Source organism: Delphinus delphis, chromosome 16 (assembly GCF_949987515.2).
Source record: "Delphinus delphis chromosome 16, mDelDel1.2, whole genome shotgun sequence".
Classification (NCBI taxonomy): Eukaryota; Metazoa; Chordata; class Mammalia; order Artiodactyla; family Delphinidae; genus Delphinus; species Delphinus delphis.
In genome coordinates, this window is record NC_082698.1 from 32,325,891 (window position 1) to 32,351,817 (window position 25,927).

Consider the following 25,927-nt stretch of genomic DNA (forward strand, 5'->3'; position numbering starts at 1 on the left):
AAAACTGTTTTTGTTTTCAGATGCCATGGCTTGTCTGTGTAGAAAATCTGAAAGAACAGTCAAAAAAGCTCCTGTAACTAATAAGCAATTACAGCAACGTTGCAGGATATTAGGAAAGTCAATTGCTTTCCTATATACCAGCTATAAAAAATGGAATTTGAAATTTAAAACACATTAATATTTCCATTAGCATCCCCCAAAATGAAATACTTAGATACAAATCTGACAAAATATATACAATATCTACATGAGGAAAATTACAAAACTCAGATAAAAGATACCAAAGAAGAACTAACTAAAGGAAGAGACAGTCCATGTTCATGGATAGGAAGAGTCAGTATTACAAAGATGTCAGTTCTTCCAAACTTGATCTACAAATTTAACACAATCCCAATCAAAATCCCAGCAAGTAACTTTGTGGATATTGACAAAGTGATCCTAAAGTTTATATGTAGAGGCAAAAGACCCAGAATAGCAAACTCAGTATTGAAGAAGAAGAATAAAGTTGGAGGACTGACACTACCCGACTTCAAGACTTACTGTAAAGCTACAGTAATCAATACACGGCAGTGTTGACAAAATACTAGACAAAGAAGTCAATGGAACAGAACAGACAGCCCAGAAACAGTTCCACATAAACACAGTTAACTGATCTTTGACAAAGGAGCAGAGGCAATAAAATGGAGCAAAGGTAGTCTTTTCAACAAATGGCGTGGAGCAAGTGGACATCCACATGCAAAAAAATGGATCTAGACATAGAACTTACACTCTTCACAGATATTAACTCAAAATGGATTATAGACCTAAATGTAAAACAAAAAAACTATAAAACTATAGAAGACAGGAGAAAACCTAGATTACTTTTGGTATGGTGATGACTTTATTTAGATACAACACCAAAGGCACAATCCATGAAAGAAATAATTGAGAAGCAGGGCTTGATAAAAATTAAAAACCTCTACTCTGTGAAAGACACTGTCAAGAGAATGAGAAGACCAGATATGGACTGGGAGGAAATACTTGCAAAAGATACATCTGATAAAGGACTGTTATACTAAATATACAAAGAACTCTTAAAACTCTATTGAGTTCTGTTTTTATTATTATAAGAAAATGAACGATCCAATTAAAAATGGCAAAAGGTCAGAAAAGACACCTCAGTAAATAACATACACAGATGACAAGTAAACATATGAAAATATGTTCTAATTCATGTTCATTCAGAATTGCAAATTAAAACAATCAGATATGACTACACACCTATTAAAATGGTCAAAATTCAAAACACTGACAGCACCAAATACTGGTGAAGATATGGAACAACAGGAATGCTCATTCATCGCTGGTGGGAATGCAAAATGGTACAGTCACTTTGGAAGACAGTTTGGCTGTTTCTTACAAAATTAAAATACCATATGATTCAGCAACCAGCCTCCTTGGTATTTACCCAAAAGAAATGAAAACTTACACCCACAAAAATACTTACACACAGATGTTTATAGGAGCTTTATTCACTGTTGATAAAACTTGGAAGTAACCAAGATGTACTTCAAATTGTTTTCTACATATGATGTTTCAAATATACATCCAGCACCCAAGCAAAGGTAACCAGGCACACACAGAGATAAAATAGCATCTGCTAACAAAAACTAGCAGAATCAATATTCAATATAAACAGACCTATAGAATTTCCAGACATTGGAATTATCAGACACAGGCTATAAAAACTATACTTACTATGTTTAAGGAGATAAAGGCCAAGCTTGAAATTTCAGCAGGGAACTGTAAACTGCAAAAAGTGATATAGCAGATTTGAAAAAGAAACAACCAGAAACACAAGAATTGAAAAACACAAAACTGACATTAAGAACTCAAGGTAAAGAGCTGAGGGATCTGTATTTTTAACACATTCCCTACATAATCCACTATGTTTGAGAACCAGAATCATAGACTACTACAATAAATCTTAATGTCCTTGTTTGCAAACCCACTCTTTTCTAATTTAACTTCTACAATGCCTCCAGAATTTTTCCAGTATATGAATTTGATGCCTCAGTGCCTTATTTAAAAGTATTTTGGTTAAAACCCAACTTTCTAACCTTGTGGCTAAGGACCTTCACCATCTACCCTACTTCCCTGAAATACTGACCTAAAATTGAGCTAAACAAGTCTGGTGCATTCCTGCTTGTTCATTCAATTTTCTCTATCTGGAATGTCTTTCCCCATCTTGTCTACCTGGTGAACTCCTACTAGTATACTTCATAACACAGAAACTGCATGTCATCCTGAGCAGAATTAATCACTCTTTCATCTCTACTCTCATACTTTGGTTCACAACTGTATTACAGCACTCACTACACTATATTAAAACCGTATATGAACCTTCCCCCTCCTTCCTACAGTTATGCTAGAATAACTGAAAGGCTAGGACTTATATTTATCTATTTCCCAAGAACCTGAACCATGCTTATGGTATTATACACAGTCAATGTATGTTGCATAAATTACACATTCATTGAAATGAAAGCCAGACAATCTTCGAGAAGAATCTAGGATCAATTAAAGAATTTTGTCCTTCAAGTTCTACTAGAGAAAAGGTTTAGAGCTTGCTAACACGAGGTCACAGAGTAAGTTGGTCACAGAATGGTATCCTACCACATTCTGATGGCTTGGGCTCTGTATCTAAAGGGATTCACCAGAAAGAAGGTGTACTAGGACGGAATATGAGAAAAGATCAGTCTATTGGTTCAAACGGAGGGTGGCAGGAGTCTTTGAACAGCTTCTTGAAGTAAAATATGGAGTCTTGGGAGAAGAAAGAATAGAATAGGAGCTTCTCTTTTAAAGACAATGTAAAAGCCAAAATAGCCTGATGTGTATACAGAGTGACTCAACTTTTGAGTTTCGGTGGACAGTGAGAACACTCTTCCTAAAGGGGTTAGTGCTTTATTCTTTTTGTTTTCTTTACCTAATTTAACCTTCTTTCTTAAGGCTCACACTTCTCCCCTCTCCCCGAAGCACAGGCCCAGAGCTGTTATAAAGTCCTCTCTCAATCTCCAGACCGCACAAATTAACATTTATGAAATAAATTTATTCATACATAGGAAAGACATAATTTATCATTAACTATAAATAAGGAACACACATGCGGCTAGAAAGGTAATTATTCACTACCTTTTCAAGGTGACAATACCTTAGGTAAATAAAGGTGAAAAAACATGCAAGTGTGTTAACAGTTTTAAGGACTTATCAAAAACAAATTCTGAACATAGTCCAGCCCCTCCACAATTTAACAATGAAGGAAGTAGCTCATTTATTGCAGTGCTCACTCAAATTTTACACCAAAGGTATCCATATTTAAGCATAACTAAAACCAACAAACTGTTTTCAAGTATCCTAATGCTACATACACCAATAAAGTTAGTAAACAGAAAATTAAGCTCTACACTTGCAAAGTGTTATATATTTACTGCTCACAAAGCACGTGTATTCTAGTCCTTTCCACAGCGCTATTGTTCCTGAAGTTAACAATTCAAAATCAAAGGCTTAATTGAGCAGTGTGACCTATCCTACTTCTGGACAATTTGAAATACTCAGATTAAGAAATCAGTTAGTGCCTTAAAACTTTTTTCCTTGCCTGCCAAAAGATATCTGAAAGTGATTCAACCACGCAACTAAAACATCACTCAGAAAGACGAGTGATGAAAAACATGAAATATCATCTAAGTACTCCAATCTAATTTCCTCATAATGAAAAAGATGCCAATATAAAAACAGTGCCAAACAAAAAAATCACTTTCTACTGAAAGACTGTCAGTTTGACATAAATAGAGTATACTCAATCTAGTATGCAATCATGTTACAATTATACATAACATGGTGCATTTGAAATAATTCTCACTTGCAGTTTGGAGGTCATAAGACAAACTATGTAGCTGTATTCCAACTTCAGCCTATTAATTTAGAAAAACCAAAAACTTAGGTCAATTGAACTACCATATAACTGAAATACTATTTATAATTAATAGATGCAATTTTTAACATGGCTCACCAACTGGTTCAAATGGCCACAAGCAGGAATTTCACACCTGCAAGAGAACACATGTGATAATCCTCATAAAATAATATTATGAATATTCATGTGATTTGGGAATTTACTGTCAAGTTAAATGCCAAACTTGAGTCGGTCTGACTTTGTTATTACCCTAAAATGATGTTTATGTTTCTTTACTGTTAACATGGAAAGCACTAAAACTGATCAGACCTTTAATAAAATTTACAAGAATAAAACTTTAAAAAATATTTAACCTACAAGTATCTTTCACTTTTGGACTTCATATATCTCTGAAAAATCTATAGGTACAAAACACATAAAGTAAGGCAAAAAAAATTTATATATAGTAATATTTTGTTCGTGAAAAAAAATAACACCATATATGTAAAAATATACACACATGAAAATAATTGTGTTTTCCATACAAAAATTGAATTTTAAAAGGCCTAAAAATATGAAGGCAAAGTAAAATGAGACATATCGCCCTATAATGTTTTATATTTTATAGAGAACATAATCGTGTTATTTGTGCAATTAACAATAGAGGAAAAAGATGGTAAGTCAAACACTACTTTACTCTATAGTTTGGTTTATAATCTTATAGGTGTCTCTCTACTAGAAAAAAATTCTGGCTCCCAAACATATACTCATCCTTAAGAATATGGCAACTCCTTTCTGAATATTTGCTTAATAAAATAATTATCCTATAAAATACTACTACTACTCTAATATTCTAACAAATTTTACTGTTTTGTCATTCAATAAGCAAGTGAGGCATCTTTAGGAAGGTCAAAGGAATCTATTTTTTCCTTAGTACTTCTAGCACTGCCTTACTGTTTCAGGCAGTTTTACACTGGAATACTAGCTATCTTCATTTTCTATAGCCTTAACAGCTTAAGACCTTATCCTAAAACATGACAGATGTGTCTTAACACTCTTCACGGCTTTACTCTTAACATCATTTTAAATTTCTCATTCCAAACATATAACACACATTTGAAAGGGGTAGATAGATGGTCAAGGATCTCAAATGTAGTTTTATATTGATAATATTTTACAGAGTTTAGAAATCAGGGCTGTAAAAAAATGTTTTCAAGTGGGAACAGAGACAGAAAGTTATAACTTTACCATTACCAATAAAAGAAAATCATGCCCACTTTTTTTTTTTTTGCGGTACGCGGGCCTCTCACTGTTGTAGCCTCTCCCTTTGCGGAGCTCAGGCTCCGGACGCGCAGGCTCAGCGGCCATGGCTCACGGACCCAGCCGCTCCGCGGCATGTGGGATCTTCCCAGACTGGGGCACGAACCTGTGTCCCCTGCATCGGCAGGCGGACTCTCAACCACTGCACCACCAGGGAAGCCCAATCATGCCCACTTTTAAAATGACAATTGCAGTGAAGAGAACAGCAAAGTGAGACAAATGTGGAGTAGAGGACACAAACAGTAGGGAAAGAGAAAGCAGAAAAGGAGAGGCAGAAACATATTCCATCACATTGTGAAAGAGATACGTATTTTTGAACGTGGAAAACGGTCAGAGGAATAAGGACTTCGCTATCCATCACAGCCCCCCCAAAACAAACAGAACCATGAAAAAGGAACCAAAATACACATTTGCACCTACACACAAATGGAAAACTCAAAAATTAAAAGAAGCAGCTGGGAGAAATCATCATGTGTAAAAGGCCAGAAAAGGGACAGAGGATAGAAACTGCATTTCAACTCACTCCTTCTTCCCATATGAAAATAAGAGTTGTTTTTTCCTGACCACTAATCAAATTTTCAAACAACATATATATAAAAAGGAGAGAGGAGGTGAGGCCTTGGCTTTCCAAAATGAAAACAGCACATTAAAGGCACAGACATATTGGTGAACAGATAATTATCCACTAGTAACTTATTTAGAGATCTATGGTAAGAAAATATCACAGAATATTAGTTTACATAAAGATATTAAAGTATATGCACAAGCATATTTCAGGTAAACTATCATAAAGTCAAGAATACAAACCTTCAATAGCAAGACCACTGTTTTTGCCTCTAGAGGGCAAACTTGGTCTTCTGAAAGACTTCACGAAAAAAGAGTTAATGTCCAGATAGCAAAGATTCCCAAACTTTCTTGGATTAACAGTAACCTTAGTGTCTCAGTAATTTTTTCTTGGTGCCCCCTAAACCAACAGAAATCCTTAAACATTCTGTTTAATAAGTATTTATGTCCAATAATTAAGTAAAGATTTATGTCCTAGCACTTAGTAACCACTTGAAAAAATAGTACACATAAATTAAAAGAAAAACATTTTATTGCATTCTTAAATAACCACAATTAATTACTAATTGGGCACGTGTGCCTTTTGTGCACTGTACAATTTCACAAACCTTGAAATCAGATTGGACACCATCACCTTCATTTCCTGTTCCACACTGATTTTTGCACAGTATCTGATTTTTATCATAGCAAACTAGGAAAAACCAGATTCACAAGAATACGATGCCACAGAAAATAATACATTGCCATTTAATGTTGAAATTGTGTACTAGCTATCAGTCTGCACCATATCCAGCAGATGTGTAGCATCACTGAGTTTGCCATGGTTCCCCCCTGCGTTAGCTGCAGCACATGGGGTGCCCTAGGCACACAGCTTGGGAATCACAGCACTACAGTTTTAAGTCTCAGCAACATATAAACTGGTCACTATTTTAATTACTTGTAAATAAAATTAACTATAACAAATGCTTTTAAAGATCTAAAAATTATGTTCTCATTTACTTGGGAAACCTGTTTTTCTTTTGAGCAATAAAAAGAACACTAGTAAATACTTAAAGGAAGGTATTTTTTCCAGTTTGAATGATGATTATTGCTTTAATGTGATTATTTTTATAAATGCTGGATGTGCTAAATTTGATAAATTACAACTGGAAGGAGAGAAATAGGAAATTTATTATAATATCTCCTGAGAAACAGCTTCTCTAAAATTAAAAATGCTACAAATTGATACAGTCTCACTGCATTCCAGTCTCACTTATCTCCTAGTACTGAGAAGCACAAGCTCAGGAGTCAAACAAGATCTGAAATTCTTAAGAACTCAAGAATATGGATATTAAAACAGATAACAGAAGAAATGGCTCCTAAATTACTAGAAACAGACTATACACCCGCCCTCTCACAAAGTCCTTGGTTAAGACAGAAAACCAGAAAAGTGACCAAGGAAAGAGTTCGACCTCAAAATCTACTCGGTTTTCACTTTATGCTGCTTTATCAGTTCACAACTACCCATTATCCATAAAATCTGTGCCGCTGGCAAATGCTACCATGTTCGGCTAGAAGTCAAAGTCTGTGGTGACAATGGTTTGCTAAGGAAAAAAAAAAAGCCATCCAAGGAATAACTAGGAAACAAAATCAATGTTCTATGACTGTAAAGAATTTTCACAACCATAAAAGATAACTGAAAATATGTCATGCTTTAAAAAAAAGTTAAAGTTACTACAAATATCTATAGTCCCAAAATTTTACATGTTAAAAAGAAAAAGGAATGAAAATAGAATATGGTTAATTATCTAGAAAAGAATATCTGAAAAGCAAGACAAACCACATGGCTACATTAGTACTTACCTGCTGAATGATTTTGGAAGTTTTCTGAAGATTCTCTCTGGGAGGGACTTTACCAAATAATTTCCAACCAGGAGCACTATGTACAACTGACTTGAGTTCCTTTGTCCTTTTCGGAAAAAGGTTTCTGAAACACAGAAAAGTTACATGAATTGTGTTTCTGGTAACCAGGGAACTACTTAATAATAATTTTTAAAGTACGCTTATCCTCAAGACAAATACAAAATACTTTTAAATAAAATTATTTCTACTACTTATACTACTGACTATTAGACTAACAAGACTCACTTAAGACTACCTGGCTTATAAAGAAATATTAGAAGAATCATCAACAGAGATATTAGAGAGATAAACAAATTGGGAGAAAAATGACAGCTGTAAATAAAATGTAAATATTTGCTTTGAGTTAGCTACAAAGTGTACTAGAATTGACTATATATATACTTGACAATAAAAGCCAAGAATCTGAGAACAAAAAAGTTAAAGAGAACTTATATAAAACAGGTAAAGGATTAAGTAATACCATCTTTGGGGAAAATACTATTTAATTATTCTCAGCAATAATTTGTTATTGCTTGAAATAAAAGGGTATCTACTGAGCCTCTATTCCTATAATATATGTATATGCAAGTTGTTTTTCCTAGGACAGGTATGCACAAGAAAAGCTTACTGCAAAAGCGTCAATATGTAACCTAGTAAGAAACTATCTCTCACTGAAAATCTAAAAAAAGAATCTGCACAAGGATCAAGGATTTTACCTATTATCTCCATTCCCTTACCAACCAAATTAAGTATCTATTGCACATGTAAGCAGGAATGATATTCAAAATATGTATACATCAATACAGCACGCCAGGGCACCATGAACCAATCAGAAAGGTACAATGAATCCAACTGAATATAAAGCCTTCATATAAGGTGTGATATAAATATTCATTAAGAAAATTTAAAATTTTCACATACAGTTACAAACAGTCACAAAGTATTTGAATGCCCAAATAACTCAGGCTTTCAAAATATCATATAAATATATCTGTTCTTAAAAGTACATTATTGTGATAAGAAGGGGGTAAGTTTTTAATGCATAACGTTAAGGCTGTTCTTCAAGTTTAGAAAGGTATCAACAGACTCCTACAAAAGAATATGGGTTAATGAATAATAAGTTAAAGAAACACTCTCACTTCCTTGGGTGTGCAATGGAAGTGAACTGATGACAATTCAGAGTAATTTCTGCTTAGGATACTCTAGAGGTTTCATCTCTGAGACCACATATAGCGACTCAATTCTCTATTTTATAAGATCTCTAAGTTGGAGGTTTTCAATAATGATTATACTGAGGACTGGTATATTTATAGTAAAATTTCAAGCCTCAAATGATGGCCTATTAATTTAAACACTATTTGATATCTTATGTGCTGCTCATCAATTTATTGCCTATATTCACCTTGCAATATATGCTCTGTGACAACATGGAATTCCTTTGAGCATTTCTCCTTTCAAAATAGACATGAGGCTGTTAAGCTTACTCGATAGAGGGCACTGAAGGGACACCACAGAAGAAAGGGGCTCTGCTCTCCTGTGGCTTCCAGCTGATGCAGAGTGGGTCAGTGGTTTGGGTATGAGGATATCCAGTAGAACTCTGCTCAGTCACATGCCCAGAACATTAAGTGCCTGAGCAAACTTACAGCCTCAGCAACTCAACCTGCAGATGGCTTTCCTGAAGTCTTATTAACATGTAAACTGGCACCCAAAGGCTTCCTGCCAGCACTGATGCACCAATTCCCTCTGTAGGCCCCATACAGCTCACTTGTACTCCCCAGACAGTTCTCATCAAGCCATGCTTCCTCCACAAGCCTCTATATGGCCTGCCTACACACCAAAGCTTTGCCATCCAACCATGCTAAACACAGGAGAAAAACTTTGTCACCATGGTTTATGCAAAGGATTCTTGAATATGACATTGAGCTTAAATCTAAACATCTGCACTTCAAAAGACATCACTGATGCAAAATAAAGCAGTAGAAAGATCTAGAATTCAATCCCTCCACCAAAGTAAAAACTGAGATGGAAAGAGCAATTGGAATCAACCATTTTAGAGCTACAGAACCTTATCAGACACTTAAAACAACCAACAGAGTGTGTGAAAGGAGAGGCTGTTGATCTTTCTTAAGTTAACAGCATGTGTGAACCAACTACCATCCCCCATTCCTCAGCTCCTCCCTCCTGTAGTTGTGGGGATAGCAGCCCACTGGCTCCAGGAGCAATAGTTTCTGGAACAGGCAGCAGCAGCTTCCATTGGTGGTATCTATCAGAATATTAAAAGAGAACTCTTTTTGTCCCTTTTTTTGATCCAGACATTTAAGGAAATCTTTGTCAGGTCACCAGCTAACTGCAGCAATAAGAGAACAGAAACTTGCAACCACACACAAAAAGGATTACACACTTTGCAAAAACAGTTTGGAAATAACACAAACAGATGACTCCAGCCCTTAATGAGCAAAAATCAGCAATCACTAAGAAGTGAGAGAACAGATTTACATAGTTACCACATTATAATACTTAGAATGTCTAGGTCTCAACAAAAAAATTACAATAAATAGTAAGAAAGAGCAAAGTATGGACAATTCACAGGAAGAAGAATTTGGCAAAAACCATTCCTGAGGAAGCTGAGACAATGAGATTACTAGTCTAAGATGTTAAATCAACTGTCATAAATATTCTTGATGAGCTGAAGGAAACCATGGACAAAGAACTAAAGGAAATCAAGGGGGGAAATGTAGAACAAAATGAGAATATCATTAAAGAGACAGAATTATAGAAAGGAACCAAACAGAAATTCTGGAGCTGAAAAGTAGAATAAAATTAAAAATTCACTATAGCAAACATGAAGGTAAGACAACTGAACTTACTGAACTTATCAATTATTCCTAATTGAATTCAGGAGCACAAAGAAAAAAGAATGAATAAAAATGAGCAGAGTCATGTACTATAAGAGTGCCAGAAGCAGAAGAGAAAAACAAAGGGGCAGAAAAAATTTTGAAGAAATAATGGCTAAAAACTTCTCAAATATGATGAAAGATACAAATCTACACAACCAAGAAGCTCAACAAACTCCAAGCAGAATAAACTCAAGGAGTTATACTCTGAGACACATTATGGTCAAACTGTCAAAAGACAAAGGGAGAATTCTGAAAGCATCAAGAGAGAAGCGACTATCAAAAACAAGGTATCCTCAATAAGATTAACACCCGATTTCTTATCAGACACCATGGGAGTCAGAAGGTGTCAGGCTGACATAATTTAAAGTTCTGAAAGGAAAGAAAACTATCAACTGAGAATTCTATATGCAGCAAATCTATCCTTCAAGAATGAAGGAGAGGGTTTCCCTGGTGGCGCAGTGGTTGAGAGTCCGCCTGCTGATGCGGGGGACGCGGGTTCGTGCCCCAGTCTGGGAGGATCCCACATGCCGCGGAGCAGCTGGGCCCGTGGGCCATGGCCACTGAGCCTGCGTGTCTGGACCCTGTGCTCCGCAACGGGAGAGGCCACAGCAGTGAGAAGCCCGCGTACCACAAAAAAAAAAAAAAAAAAAAAAAAAAAGAATGAAGGAGAATGAAGATATTTCTAGATAAACAAAAGTTAAGGGAGTTCATTCTTAACAGATCTGCCCTACAAGAAATGTTAGGAGTTCTTCAGAGGGAAATGAAAAGTCAAAGCCATAAGAAGAAATAACATTGGTAAAATTAACTACATAGGTAAATGTCAAAGCCAGTATTATTGTACTTTTTTGTCTGTAACTCCACATTTTTCCTATGTGATTTAAGAGGTAAATGAATAAAATAACCTTTACAAATTTATGTTGTTGGGCACACAATGTATAAACATGTAATCTCTGACAATAACAATATAAAGGAGAAGGAACAGAGATGTACAGTAGCATAGTGTTTGTACACTAATGAAACTAGCTTATATGCTAATGAAATGAATTTGGTATCATTCAAACTAGGTTGTCTTAAGTTTAAGATGCTAATTGTAATCCCTAAAGTTACCACTAATAACTTCAAAATATACATAAAAGAAGGGAATCAAAATGGTATACTAAAAAGACTCAACTAGGGCTTCCCTGGTGGGCGTAGTGGTTAAGAATCTGCCTGCCAATGCAGGGGACATGGGTTTGAGCTCTGGTCCGGGAAGATCCCACATGCTGTGGAGCAACTAAGCCCCTGTGCCACAACTACTGAGCCTGTGTTCTAGAGCCCGTGATTCACAACTACTGAAGCCCACATGCCTAGAGCCTGTGCTCTGCAACAAGAGAAGCTACTGCAATGAGAAGCCCGTGCACCACAACAAAAAGTAGTCCCCAATCACTGCAACTAGAGAAAGCCTGAGCACAGCAATGAAGACCCAACACAGCCAAAAATAAATAAATAAATTTATTAAAAAAATTAAAAACTCAACTAAATACAAAAAGTGATAATGGAGAAACTGAGGAACATAAAACCATGTAAGACATACAGAAAATAAGAAGCTAAATGGCAGAAGTAAATCCTTTCTCATCAACAATGAATTTAAATATAAATTGATTATACTCTGCTATTAAAAGGAGAGTGACTGGCAGACTGGATTAAAAACACTATATGGTGTCTACAAGAGATTCATTTTAGATAAAAAAATACAAAGAGGTTGAAAGTAAAAGGATGGAAAATTATATTGAAAGCAAACAGTAACCAAAAGAGAGCTGGAGTGGCTATATTATTGTCATACAAAATAGATGTTAAGTCAAAAAGGCTACAAGAGGCAAAAGAGAACATTATATGTTGGAGGAAGAAAAGTTTAATCCAGTAAGAAGATGCAGCTATTATGCACACCTAACAACAGAGCTCCAAAATATATGAAGAAAAATTGATATTGAAGGAAGAAACAGACAGTTCTACAATAATAACTGGAGACTTCAGCACCCTACTTTTTTTTTTTTTTTTTTTGCAGTACGCAGGCCTCCTCTCACTGTTGTGGCCTTTCCCGTTGCGGAGCACAGGCTCCGGACGTGCAGGCCCAGCGGCCATGGCTCACGGGCCCAACCGCTCCGCGGCATGTGGGATCTTCCCGGACCAGGGCATGAACCTACATCCCCTGCATCAGCAGGCCACTGCGCCACCAGGGAAGCCCTATAGTACCCTACTTTTAATAATAAAACAACCAGATAGATCAAAAAGGAAATAGAAGACTTAAACATTATAAATCAATTAGGCCTAACAGGCATACACAGGGCATCCCACTCAACAACAATAAAATACAAATTCTCAAGGACACATGGAATATTTTCCACGATGAACTATATATTAATGCAGAAATATTATAGTAAGTTTTAAAAAATTAAAATCACACAAAGTATCTTTTCCAACCAGAATAAAATGAAACTATAAATCAATAACAGGAAGAAAACTGGAAAATTCACAAATATGTGGAAATTAAACAACACAGTCTTTTTTTTTTTTTTTTTTTTTTTCAGATTTTGGCCACACCCTGCAGCATGTGGGATCTTAGTTCCCTGACCAGGGATCAAACCCACACCTCCTGCATTGGAAGGCAGAGTCTTAACCAGTGGACTGCCGGGGAAGTCCCTAAACAACACAGTCTTAAATAACCAATAGGTCAATGAAGAAATCATAAATTAGAAAACACCTGAGATGAACTGAAATGGAAATACAACATAGCAAAACTTGCGAGATACAGCAAAGGCAATGTTAAGAGGAAATTTTATAGTTGTGAACACCTACATTTAAAAAGAGCCATACCTCATATCAATAATCTAACTGCAGCCCTGAAAAAAACTAGAAAAAGAAAAACAAACTAAACTTAAAGCTAGCAGAAGGAAGGAAATAATAAGGATCAGAGTGGACAAAATGAAACAGAGAATTGAAAAACAATAGGAAAAAATTTTAAGCAAGTTCTTTGCAAAGATCAACAAAGTTGACAAACTTAGCTAGACTGACTAAGAAAAAAAGGGAAGATTCAAATTGCTAAAAGCGGAAATGAAAGTGGGAGATTACTACGAGTAAGAAGTATATGGGGGCTTCCCTGGTGGCACAGTGGTTGAGAGTCTGCCTGCCGATGTAGGGGACACGGGTTCGTGCCCCGGTCTGGGAAGATCCCACATACCGCAGAGCGGCTGGGCCCGTGAGCCATGGCCACTGAGCCTGCGTGTCTGGAGCCTGTGCTCTGCAACGGGATAGGCCACAACAGTGAGAGGCCCACATACCACAAAAAAAAAAGAAAAAAAAAAGAAAAAAAAAGAAAAAAAGAAGTATATGAATACTATGAACAACTGTTCACAAACAAATCAAATAACTTAGCTGAAATGGAAAAATTCCTAGATATATACACATAATACCAAAACTGACTCAAGAAACAGAAAATCTAAACAGACTTATAAGTAAGGATATTGACTCAACATCAAAAACCTCCTAACCAAGAAAAGCTGAGGACCAGATGGCTTCACTGGTGAAATCTAACAAACACTGAAAGAAGAATACCAATTTTTCTCAAACTCTTCTAAAAAACTGAAGAGGAGAGGAGTTACATAGTTTTCCTGGGTCTCTCCCATGTATACATGTTATTAAATTTTTGTTTGATTTTCTGTTAATCTCTCATGTCAATTTAATTCTTAGATCAGCCAGAGAAACTCAGAAAGGTAGAGGAAAATTTCTTCTTCCCCCACAGCTCCTTCAAGATTGTTTTAATGTTTTTCCCACTCATCTTTTGTATATTCATTTTTTTAAAAATTTATTTAATTTATTTATTTTGGCTGCATTGGATCTTCGTTGCTGCCCACGGGCTTTCTATAGCTGCGGGAGCAGGGGCTACTCTTCATTGTGGTGTGCAGGCTTCTCAATGCGGTGGCTTCTCTTGTTGTGGAGCACGGGCTCTAGGCACAAGGGCTCAGTAGTTGTGGCTTGCGGGTTCTAGAGCACAGGCTCAGTAGTTGTGGCTCACGGGCTTAGTTGCTCTGTGGCATGTGGGATCTTCCCGGATCAGGGCTTGAACCCATGTCCCCTGCATTGGCAGGCAGATTCTTAACCACTGCGCCACCAGGGAAGCCCTGTATATTCTTGCTATGTTTATTTCTAGTATTTTATTTCTATTGATATTGAAAAATAGTACTTTCTCTTCCATATATCTACTAATGGTTTTTGTACATATAATAGCTATTAACTTTTGTATTTTAGCTTTATATCCTATTACTTTATTGAATTATCTTACTTTCCATTTATTCTCATGGATTATATGGGAACATATTCATATTACCTGAAAATAAAAGGTTTTACTCTTTACAAGTCTTTCAATCTAATGTTGTCATTGTGCTAGCTAATACCTTCAATACAATCTGAAAACAGTATGGTGAAAGTGGATTCATTTTCTTGTTAACTTTAAGGGATCCCTCCAAAAAAAACAAAAACAGAAACAAAAAACCCCCAAAAACAAAAAACTAAAGAGCAGAGAACACTTCCTAACTCATTCTATGAGGTCAGCATCACCCTGATACAAAGCCATACAAAGACTCTAGGAAAAAGAAAACTACAGACCAAATTCCTCAAAAATCCTCACCAAATACCAACATACGGAACTCAGCAGCTATTATAAGGATTATACACCATGACCAAGTGGCACTTATCCCCAGAATGCAAGGGTAGCTCAACATATTAAAATTAATCAAGGTAATTCATCATAGTAATAGAATAATGGGTAAAACCATATGATCATCTCCATTGACGTAGAAAAAACATTTGACAAAATCTGACACTCTTTCATGACAAAAACACTCAATAAACCAGGAATAGAAGGGAACTTCCTCAACATGCCAAAGACCACATATGAAAAATCCACAGTTATCATCATACACAGTGATGAAGGACTGAAAGCTTTTCCCCTAAGATCAAGAACAAGGCAGGGATGTCCACTTTTGCCAATTCTACTCAACATAGTAATAGAGCAATCAGGCAAAAAAAGAATAAAAGGCAACCGAATTGGAAAGGAAGATGTAAAGTTATCTCTTTTCACAGATGACATGATCTTATATGTAGAAAATCTTAAAGAATTCACATCAAAAAGCTGTTAAAAGCTAATTTGTGAATTCAGCAAAGTTACAGAAACACACAAAATAGGGTTGTGTTTCTATACACTAGCATGAACAACCCAAAAAAGAAATTAAGAAAACAATTCCTTTTACAATAGCATCAAAAAGAATAAAATACTTAGTATTAAATTTAACCAAGGAAGTGAAAGATTTCTACACTAGAAACTATAAAACCCTGCAAAAATAAATTGAACAAGACCTAAAAAAAATGGAAAGCATCCCATGTTCATAGACTGGAAGACTTTATATTGTTAAGCTGACACTACCACTCAAAGCAATATACAGATTCAGTAAAATACCAATCAAAATCCCAATAGCATTTTTTGCAAACACAGAAAAACCCATCCTAAAATTTATAAAGAATATCAACGTATCTCAAATAGTCAAAACAATCTTTAAAAGGAACACAAATTTGGAGTACTCACATTTCTTGGTTTCAAAACTTACTACAAAGCTACAGTAATCAAAACCTTGTGGTACTGGCAAAAGGACAGACATACAGACTAACAGAATAAAATAGCACAGAAATAAACTCTCACAAATGTGGTCAACTGATTGTCAACAAGTGTGCCAAGGCAATTTAATGGGGAAAGGACAGTCTTCAAAGAAATGGTGCTGAGAAAACTGAATATCCACATGCAAAAGAATGAAGTTGGATCCTTACCTTATAAACAAAAATTATCTCGAAATGTATCAAAGAACTAAATTTAAGTGCCAAAACTGTACAATTCTTAGAAGAAAATGTATAGGCAACTCCTCATTATCTTGGATTCAGCAATGATTTCTTATTTAAGCATGGTACCAAAAGCACAGGCAACAAAAGAAAAAAATAAATTGGACTTCATTAAAAATTTTGTGCATCAGAGGACACCATAAGAGAGTGAAAAGACAACTCACAGGAGAAAATAATTGCAAATCATATACTGGATAAGGGTCTAGTGTCCAGAATATCCAAAGAGCTCTTACAACTTAAAAAAAGAAAATCCAATTAAAAAATGGGCAAAGGACTTGAATAGACGTTTCTCCAAAGAAAATCTATAAATGGCCATTAAACACACTTGAAAAAATACTCTATTGAGTGTATTCATCAGTCATTAGGAAAATGCAAATCAAAACCACAATTAGGGACTTCCCTGACGGTCCAGTGGTCAAGACTCCACTGGAGGGGGCATGGGTTCAATTCCTGATTGGGGAACTAAGATCCCCCATGCCGCGTGGTGCAGCCAAAAAAAAAAAAAAGATGCTGCAAGGATTCAGGAAAACAGAACCCCTGGTGCGCACATGAAATGGTGCAACCACTATGGAAAACATTTCGGCAGTTGCTCAAAATGTTAAACACAGAATTTCTATGTGACCCAGCATTTCTACTACTAGGTATAGACCCAAAAGAACTGAAAACAGGTGTTCAAACAAAAATATGTACACCCATGTCCATTGCTGCATTATTCACAGTAGACAAAAGGTGAAAATAACCCAAGTGTCCATCAACAGATAACTGAATAAACAAAATGTGGCATATACTTATGTTATGGACTGAATTCTGTCTCCTCCAAATTCGTATGTTGAAACTCTTAACTCTCAGTCCCTCAGAAGGTGACTGCATTTTGAGATAGGGCCTTTAAAGAAGTAATTAAGTTTTATTTTATTATTATTTTTTAAATTATTTTATTTATTTTTGGCTGCATTGGGTCTTCGTTGCTGTGCGTCGGTTTTCTCTAGTTGCGGCGAGCGGGGGCGACTCTTTGTTGCGGTGCATGGGCTTCTCATTGCAGTGGCTTCTCTTCTTGCAGAACACGGGCTCTAGGCGCACGGGCTTCAGTAAGTTGTGGCTCGTGGGTTCTAGAGCACAGGCTCAGTAGTTGTGGCCCACGGGCTTAGCTGCTCTGCTGCATGTGGGATCTTCCTGGACCAGTGCTTGAACCCGTGTCTCCTGCATTGGCAGGTGGATTCTTAACCATTGCACCACCAGGGGAGCCCAGTAATTAAGTTTTAATGAGATCATATGGGTAGGCTCTTCCAATCTGATTGGTGTATTTAAAAAAGAGGAAGAAACACCAGAGAGGTACAGCAAACAAAACAAGGTCATGTGAGGACACAGAGAGAAGGCAGCCATTCACAACCTAGTAGAAAGGCCTCAGAGAAAACTAAACCTTCAAACACTTTGATCTTAGACTTTCAGCCTCCAGAACTATAAGAAATAAAATTTCTGTTGTTTAAACCACCCAATCTCTGTATGTTTTTATGGCAGTCCCAGCAAAATAATACAGCATACAACAGAATATTATTCAGCCATAAAAAGAAATGAAGTTCTGACACATGTATGAATGAACCTTGAAAACATTGCACTAAATGAAATAAGCCAGATAAAAAGGAACTAATATAATTCCACTTATGTAGTATATCTAGAATAGGCAAATTCAGAGAAAAAGAAAGTAGAATAGAAGTTACCAGGGGCTGGGAAAAAAGGGAGAATGAGGAGTTCTTGCTTAATGGGTATCTGTGTGGGATGATGAATAGTTCTGGAAATGGATAATGGTCATAGATGTACACACTCTGAGTGTACTCAATGCCACTGAACTGCACAGTTGTACATTAAAATATGGTTAAAATGATAAGTTGTATATTTTACAATTAAAAAAGACATCGTTAAGAAAGTAACAACATAAGCCAAAGATTGAGAGAAAATATTTGCACCACATACATCTGAGAAAAAACTTCTGTCCAGACAGTATAAAGAACTCTTACAGCTCCATAAGACAAACACCTCAGTTAAAAAATGGAAAGAGATCTGAATAGACAGTTTACCAAAGAAGATAAATTAAAAACTAGTAAGTCACATGAAAAGTTGTTCAACATCATTAGTCATCAGGGAAATGCAAATCAAAACCACGAGATACCACCTCACACCTCAAAAATAGCTATAATAAAAAAACACAGACAATATGAAGTATGAAGAAAAACAACGTTATACTCTGCTGGTGAGAATGTTAAATGGTGCAGCCATTTTGGAAAACAATTTGGCAGGGTTTTTTTTTTTTAAGTTAAACATAAATTTACCATACAACCAAACAATTCCACTCCTAGGTATCTACCTAAGAGAAATGAAAACATAAACCTGCGCAAAGGCTTGCACAGGAATGTTAACTGCAGCATTATTCATAATAGCCAAAATGTAAACACAAGCTAATATCCATTAACTACTGAATGTATAAACAAAATGTGGTATATCCATGTAATGAAACACTATCAGGCAATAAAAAGGAATGGGACCACTGGTACATGCTACAACGTGGATGAACTCAAAAATATTGTGCTCAATGAAAGAAGTTAGATGTATAAGACTGTATGCTGTATAATTCTATTTATATAAACTGTGGAAATGGCTAATCTATAGAGACAGAAAGTAGATCAGTGGGGATGAGAATGGGAATTGACTGCAAATGGACACAAAGGATCTCTTTGGTGTGATGGAAATGTTCTACAACTACACTGTTGTACGGTGGTGATAGTTGCATGACTGTATAAATTCAATGATAAATATTGAATTCTACACTTAATGGGTGAATTTTATGGTGTATAAACTATACCCCTACAAAGCTACTAATTAAAAGACTATTAGACTAATAATCAGAGTATTAACACTGCCAAAAGTTGGTCTTCTGCCAAGTTTAGTAAAAAAGACAAAATTTCCAGGAGATTTAGCCCAAAAAAGACAACAGAAATAAATTAGGAACAAAGAAAAAGGTATAAAATCAGATACAGTAAAAAAAAAAAAAAAAAAATTTTTTTTTTTTTGGCTGTGTTGGGTCTTCACTGCTGTGCACGGGATTTCTCTAGTTGTGGTGAGCGGGGGCTACTCTTCGTTGCGGTGCATAGGCTTCTCATTGTGGTGGCTTCTCTTGTTGCAGAGCACGGGTTCTAGGCGCGCGGGCTTCAGCAGCTGCAGCATGCAGGCTCATTAGTTGTGGCTCACAGGCTCTAGAGTGCAGGCTCAGTAGTTGTGGTGCACGGGCTTAGTTGCTCTGCAGCATGTGGGATCTTCCCGGACCAGGGCTCGAACCCGTGTTCCCTGCATTGGCAGGCGGATTCCCAACCCCTGCGCCACAAGGGAAGCCCTACAGTAAAAATTTTAAAGGCAAGAGAATACTGTGAACAACTCTTTGCCAATAATTTAGAACATTCTGACAAAATGGGCAGGTTTATGGAAAAATATGACTTACCAAAACAGACTCAGAAGAAATAGAAAATATCAGTAGTCCCAAACTATTTGAAAAACTGAAACAATAGTTAAAACCACCCGGGCTTCCCTGGTGGCGCAGTGGTTGAGAGTCCACCTGCCGATGCAGCGGACACGGGTTCGTGCCCCTGTCCAGGAAGATCCCACATGCCGCGGAGCGGCTGGGCCCGTGAGCCATGGCCGCTGAGCCTGCGCGTCAGGAGCCTGTGCTCTGCAACGGGAGAGGCCACAACAGTGAGAGGCCCACGTACCACAAAAAAACAAAACAAAACAAAAAAAAAAAAAAAAAAAACCACCCACCTCCCCCCAAAAAAATCAGGCATGGGCTTCCATGGTGGCGCAGTGGTTGAGAGTCCGCCTGCCGATGCAGGGGACACGGGTTCGTGCCCTGGTCTGGGAGGATCCCACATGCCGCGGAGCGGCTGGGCCCGTGAGCCATGGCCGCTGAGCCTGCGCGTCCGGAGCCTGTGCTCTGCAACGGGAGAGGCCACAACAGTGAGAGGCCTGCGTACCGCAAAAAAAAAAAAAAAAAAAAAAAATCAGGCACGAAAAGCTTTACATGAAAGTTCTACCAAATTTTTAAGATAGATATTGCACCAATATTGTATAAAATATTTTAGTGAATAAAAGAGAGAACAATCCTTAATTAAGTTTGTAAAGCCAATGGCAAACACAGACAAGAACAGCTTAGGAGAGTAAAATTACAGAATAATCTAACTCATGAACATAGAAACAAAATATTGGCAAACTAAATATAATTTTGTATAACATAGATAAATACATCATGACTAGGTTGGATTTACCTCAGGAATGCAAAGGTAGTCAAACATTACAAGGTCTTAAATGTTCTTCAATACATGAACAGAAAAAAAGGGAAAAATTGTATGGTAACTTCAATAAATGCAGCTGAAAAAAGATGGTAAAATTAAATATTTCATTTATGATAGAAACTTTTGTAAAAGACCTAGAACTCCTTAACTTAATAAATGACACCTACTAAAAATCTACAGTAAATGTCATTCTTAATAAAATTCCAGGAACATATTCTTTTGAAATCAGGAATAAGACAAGGATGCCACTATCCCCACTTCTACTCAACACTGTCCTGAAAATCTTAGTGCAATAAGCAAGAAAGAGAAATAAAAGGTATAAGGATTGGAAAAGAAGAGCAAAACTCATCATTCACGAAAACATGAAAGTTTGTATTAAAGACTCAAGAATCTACCATCAAATTAGTTTAGCAAATGGTTAGCTGTAAGATCAAAAAACAAAACCCAATGGACACAACTAGAGATTATCATACTGAATGAAGTCAGTCAGAAAGAGAAAGACAAATACTATATGATGTTACTTAAGTGTGGAATCTAAAATATGGCACAAATGAACCTATCTATGAAACAGACTCACAGACACGGAGAACTGACTTGCGGTTGCCAAAGGGGAGGAGGGGAGGGAGAGGGATGGACTGGGAATTTGGTGTTGGTAGATGCAAACTATTACATTTAGAATGGATAAACAACAAGGTCCTACTGTATAGCACAGGGAACTATAATCTCCTGGGATAAACCATAATGGAAAAGAATGTTAAAAATAAGAATGTCTCTATGTGTACAACTGAGTTACTGTGCTGTACAGCAGAGATTGGCACAGCACTATAAATCAACCAAACTTCAATTAAAAAAAAAAAACAATTTTGACTTTGTATCCATCAACAACAGCTAGGAATGAAAAAGTCCAAGGAGATATAATAGCAACAAAATATAAAGTATCTGGGAATAAGTCTAACTGAAGTTTTCTAAGACCTTTACGGAGAAAAGATACAATCATCCTGAAACACATTTTTAAAAGACCTAATCAAATAGACAGCTTATATTTATAGAAAGGAAGATGCTATCATAAAACTATCAATTCTCCCCAAATTTATCTATAGATTCCATGCAATCCCCATCATAAGTCCAACAAGGTATTTGAAGAACTTGAAAAAACAACTTTAAAATTTATATTAAAGACTGAAAGGCCAAAAATAGCCAAGACACTTTGAAGAAGAAAAGGGTAAGGCTGACTTACCCTACCAGATATTCAAATTTATTAAGACTATCATTTTTAAGATAGCATGGTATTGGCCCAGGGATAAAGAAACTGATCAATGGAATAAAGAATACACAACTCAGAAACACACCCAAGCATAAATGGAAACAGGCAGTAATGCAGATCAGTAAGCAAAGGATAGATCATCTAATAAGTGGTGCTGGGACCTTTGGCTATCAATGTGGGGAAAAGGAAATTGGATCCCTACCACCTACCACACATAAGAGTCAGTTTTCAATAGATTAAATAGTTATAGCAAACTTCTAAAAGTTTTAGAAATACAGGAGGATATTTTTATAATCTTACAGTAGAGAAGAATCTAAAAGCAAGACCCAAAAGCACTAATCATTTTAAAAAACTGGATAAAAATTACCAACATTAAAATTAAGAACTTCTGTTCAAAGGCACTATAGAGAAAGTATATAAATTTGGAGGAGAAACTCCAAAACACATAATGACAAACAACTGGTATACAGAAAATATAAAGAACTCCAACTAATCATTTTCATAAAAGACAAACTAATAGAAAAACAGATAAAAGCTATTGCACAAAGAGGGAAAACAAACAACAAATAAAGAAACCTATCGAAAGATATTTAGCCTCATTGGTAATAAGTGAGCTCACAAACTAAAACCAGAATAACATTTTATGTACACTGGACTGGCAAAAACTAAGAAATCTGATACCAAATTTAGATGGAAAGGAACACTGAGAGGAATTTACGTTGATGTAATCACACTTGTCCCAGTTGCATACACTACACTACCATCTAGGATTATACTTCTAGCTACTCTAGCTAGACTCTAGAGAAAGTTCTGGACATGTGCACTAGAAGACATATAAAAGAACAGTCAAGGCAACACTGTTCAAAAGAGCAAAAACCTTTTAACAATTCTAAGACCCACTGACAGAAGAATAGAAAACTTAAATTGTGCTGTATTAGTAAATGTAATATTATTCCACAGTGAAAATGAACCAAAGCTAAATCCATCAACATAGACAAAGCTTAAAAACAATGCTGAGTTTAAAAACAAGGGCTGGGCGGCGGGGGGCGGGGGGGGGGGGGAAGGGGGATGGGACAAGATGCAGAGTTCACACAGTATATCATTTTTATAAAGCTCAAAAACAATACAATAATAACAAAAATAATGTGGCAAAAATTATTCCTTAAAACACCAAGGGAATTCAGGACAGTTGCTACATAGTAGCGGTGAGCAGGATAGTAAGACACTCACAGGTAGTATATTTTCAACAGTAGTGTTGATAATGTTCTATTTCTGAGATTGGGCAAAGGGTTCACTAATGCATACTGTGTATCACAATTCACATGTCTGTTTCATATTTTCTTTTGTATGTGTCAAAAAAAAAACCCACCAGTTTTTATTAAGTTATATAAACCTAATGTCCCAAGTGGAACTCCCTTGTAACTGAAGAGCACTAACTAAAACAATTAAAAGATCTCATATTCTTAACCTTCCACTGAGGAGCTATAAAGTTAGCCTTTTCCTACAGTGTGAGGCATCCACTTTTGCCACAAGCTTAGGTATACTTATTTGGGCCAAAGTTAATAAACGTTTCAGATTTTAACCACTCCTCTTAGAGTCAATTCACATTTATATATAAATTTGTCTTCATCATATTGAGGTATTTAGTCAGAAGCCTCACACTAACAATTTAGCTCTTGGAGGCTGGGTGGGGGGAGTCTACAATGAACAACCAGTTTTGTTTGTTTTTCACAGCTACCACCAACTCCAATCATTGATGAGAATCAGATCTCTAATTACAATCTTAACTGTTTCAGATCTAAAGACCTATAAATTAGTCTACAGCCATACCACCATGAACGCACCCGATCTCTTCTAAAAACCTATAAATTGCTTGTCTCCTCACAACAATGCATGAACAAGGTAGTGCTTGTCAGGTGAAAAAAACAGCATTTCATTCTCTAGAATTGAGGGGGTACATGTATAATTAATTAAAGCAGGGTAACCATAAAGTAAAAGAACATAAGCATTTTTTTTCAAATCCAGGGAAGCACAACTTCAAAGAATGTGACCTGGCTGGGAACACAGACAAAGCAACAGAATGAGGAGACCACAAATGTAAGATGCAATTATACCAAAGGACAGTGATAACCACAGATCAGAAAACTCATGTGCAGAGTTTTACAAGGAGGCTTTGGGGGTAGTTATGTCTATACCTTTACTTACATTTAGATACTGTAATCACTACCAAACATATTCTCATTTGAAAAACTAGAAGCTATACATATCAATACTGTACATTATACCTCTATGAGTTACAAAACAGAACTCTTTAAAAATCACAGCCAAGGGGCTTCCGTGGTTAAGAATCTGCCTGGCAATGCAGGGGACACGGGTTCGAGCCCTGGTCCGGGAAGATCCCACATGCCACGGAGCAACTAAGCCCGTGCGCCACAACTACTGAGCCTGTGCTCTAGAGCCTGCAAGCCACAACTACTGAGCCTACACGCCACAATTACTGAAGCCCAAGCGCCTAGAGCCCGTGCTCCACAACAAGAGAAGCCACCGCAAAGAGTAGCCCCCGCTCACTGCAACTAGAGAAAGACCGCACACAGCAACGAAGACCCAATGCAGCCATAAATAAATAAAGTCACAGCCAAAATGCCAAATATACACCAATTTTTGAGTAAAGACTCTTAGAAATTATTCTGCATCATTAAAAAAAAGTTATGCATGTATGTATGTGTTTATGTGCAAAATTAATTTACAAGAATATTTTGGACTTCCAAAGTTAAAATCAAGGAATACTAACTACTTAAATCAAACAACAGTAGGTCTTTCAATGGATGTAGTTTCCGAAGAATTTTGCTATGACTGGCAGGGATACAAAGGAAAAAAGCAAAAAACAAATAGATGGCCTCCACAATAAAAAGTGTGGCTCCAATATGTATTATAGCACAATATTACAACGATGAGAAGTTCAGAATGAAGTTTAAATTCTCATTAAGTCATAAAAGCAAACCAAAGCTAAATACCTTATATTTACATGTCCAGTAACCTTGGTTATTATAAGAGATTTCCTTAAAGGAAATACGAACCCACAGGTATCCAATTGCAAAGAAAGGCCACCAGATAATGTTTCACATTAACTTCTTATGCCACTAAGAAATTTTGGATTGCGTTTTCAGGTTATCCCTTGCCACAAAAACTATTTATAATGTAGCTAAATGGCATATACATCTGCAATGAAAATTTTTAAATATTGTTGCAAATACACAGAATTATATTAAAACAGCATTACAGATCAAATGGGCTTCTACTCGTTAGCCTACAAAGAGAATCACCGCTTTATTAAATCTTAAGGGGAAAACACAATGAAAAGGTACATAAATAGGCTAAAAGTGTGCCATACTCTGTCCTTCTTCTTATGCCCAATCCTTTGTCCCTCCTAATCCGCCATCCGGGGACTGGTCAAGTTTAGGTCTCAATACAAATAAATGTGTAGGACTAGATTCCTCCTCATCACCTTTTCAAACCAAAGAGCCTCCCTCTCTCTCTCTCCCCCCCCTACACACACCCCTTTTTCCCATCCCCCACCCCCCAAGGCAGTCAAAGTTCTTAAATTTAAATCAACACTAAAGGTTTCTTTGCAAAACAAACTAAATGTGTTCAAGCACCCACACCTGAAAGAGGACAATTCTTTCTCTCTGAATTCTGGAGGTACTGTATGAATGAGACTTACACGGCAGTGTTGGGAGAGGGGGTCATTCATTCTGTCCGTTTCACGTTTCAGGGGAAAGGCAGGGCAGAGGGCCACTCCTAGCTTCTCTTT

The 25,927-nt window shown here is 36.5% G+C and overlaps 1 protein-coding gene across 4 annotated transcripts in view; it reads right to left on the bottom strand.

The window, feature by feature from the left end:
* The window catches only part of TBC1D12 (TBC1 domain family member 12), a 95,792-nt gene that overhangs the window by 39,453 nt on the left and 30,412 nt on the right, over positions 1 to 25,927 (bottom strand). For 2 of the 4 annotated variants that reach the window (XM_060034436.1, XM_060034437.1), the window contains exon 2: positions 7,658 to 7,781. In XM_060034436.1, coding sequence (XP_059890419.1) covers positions 7,658 to 7,781 — 124 coding nt within the window. Of the gene's footprint in view, positions 1 to 1,737; positions 1,788 to 4,048; positions 4,086 to 7,657; positions 7,782 to 25,927 lie in introns of those variants that run through there. The other 2 variants (XM_060034439.1, XM_060034440.1) reach the window with 2 other exon arrangements.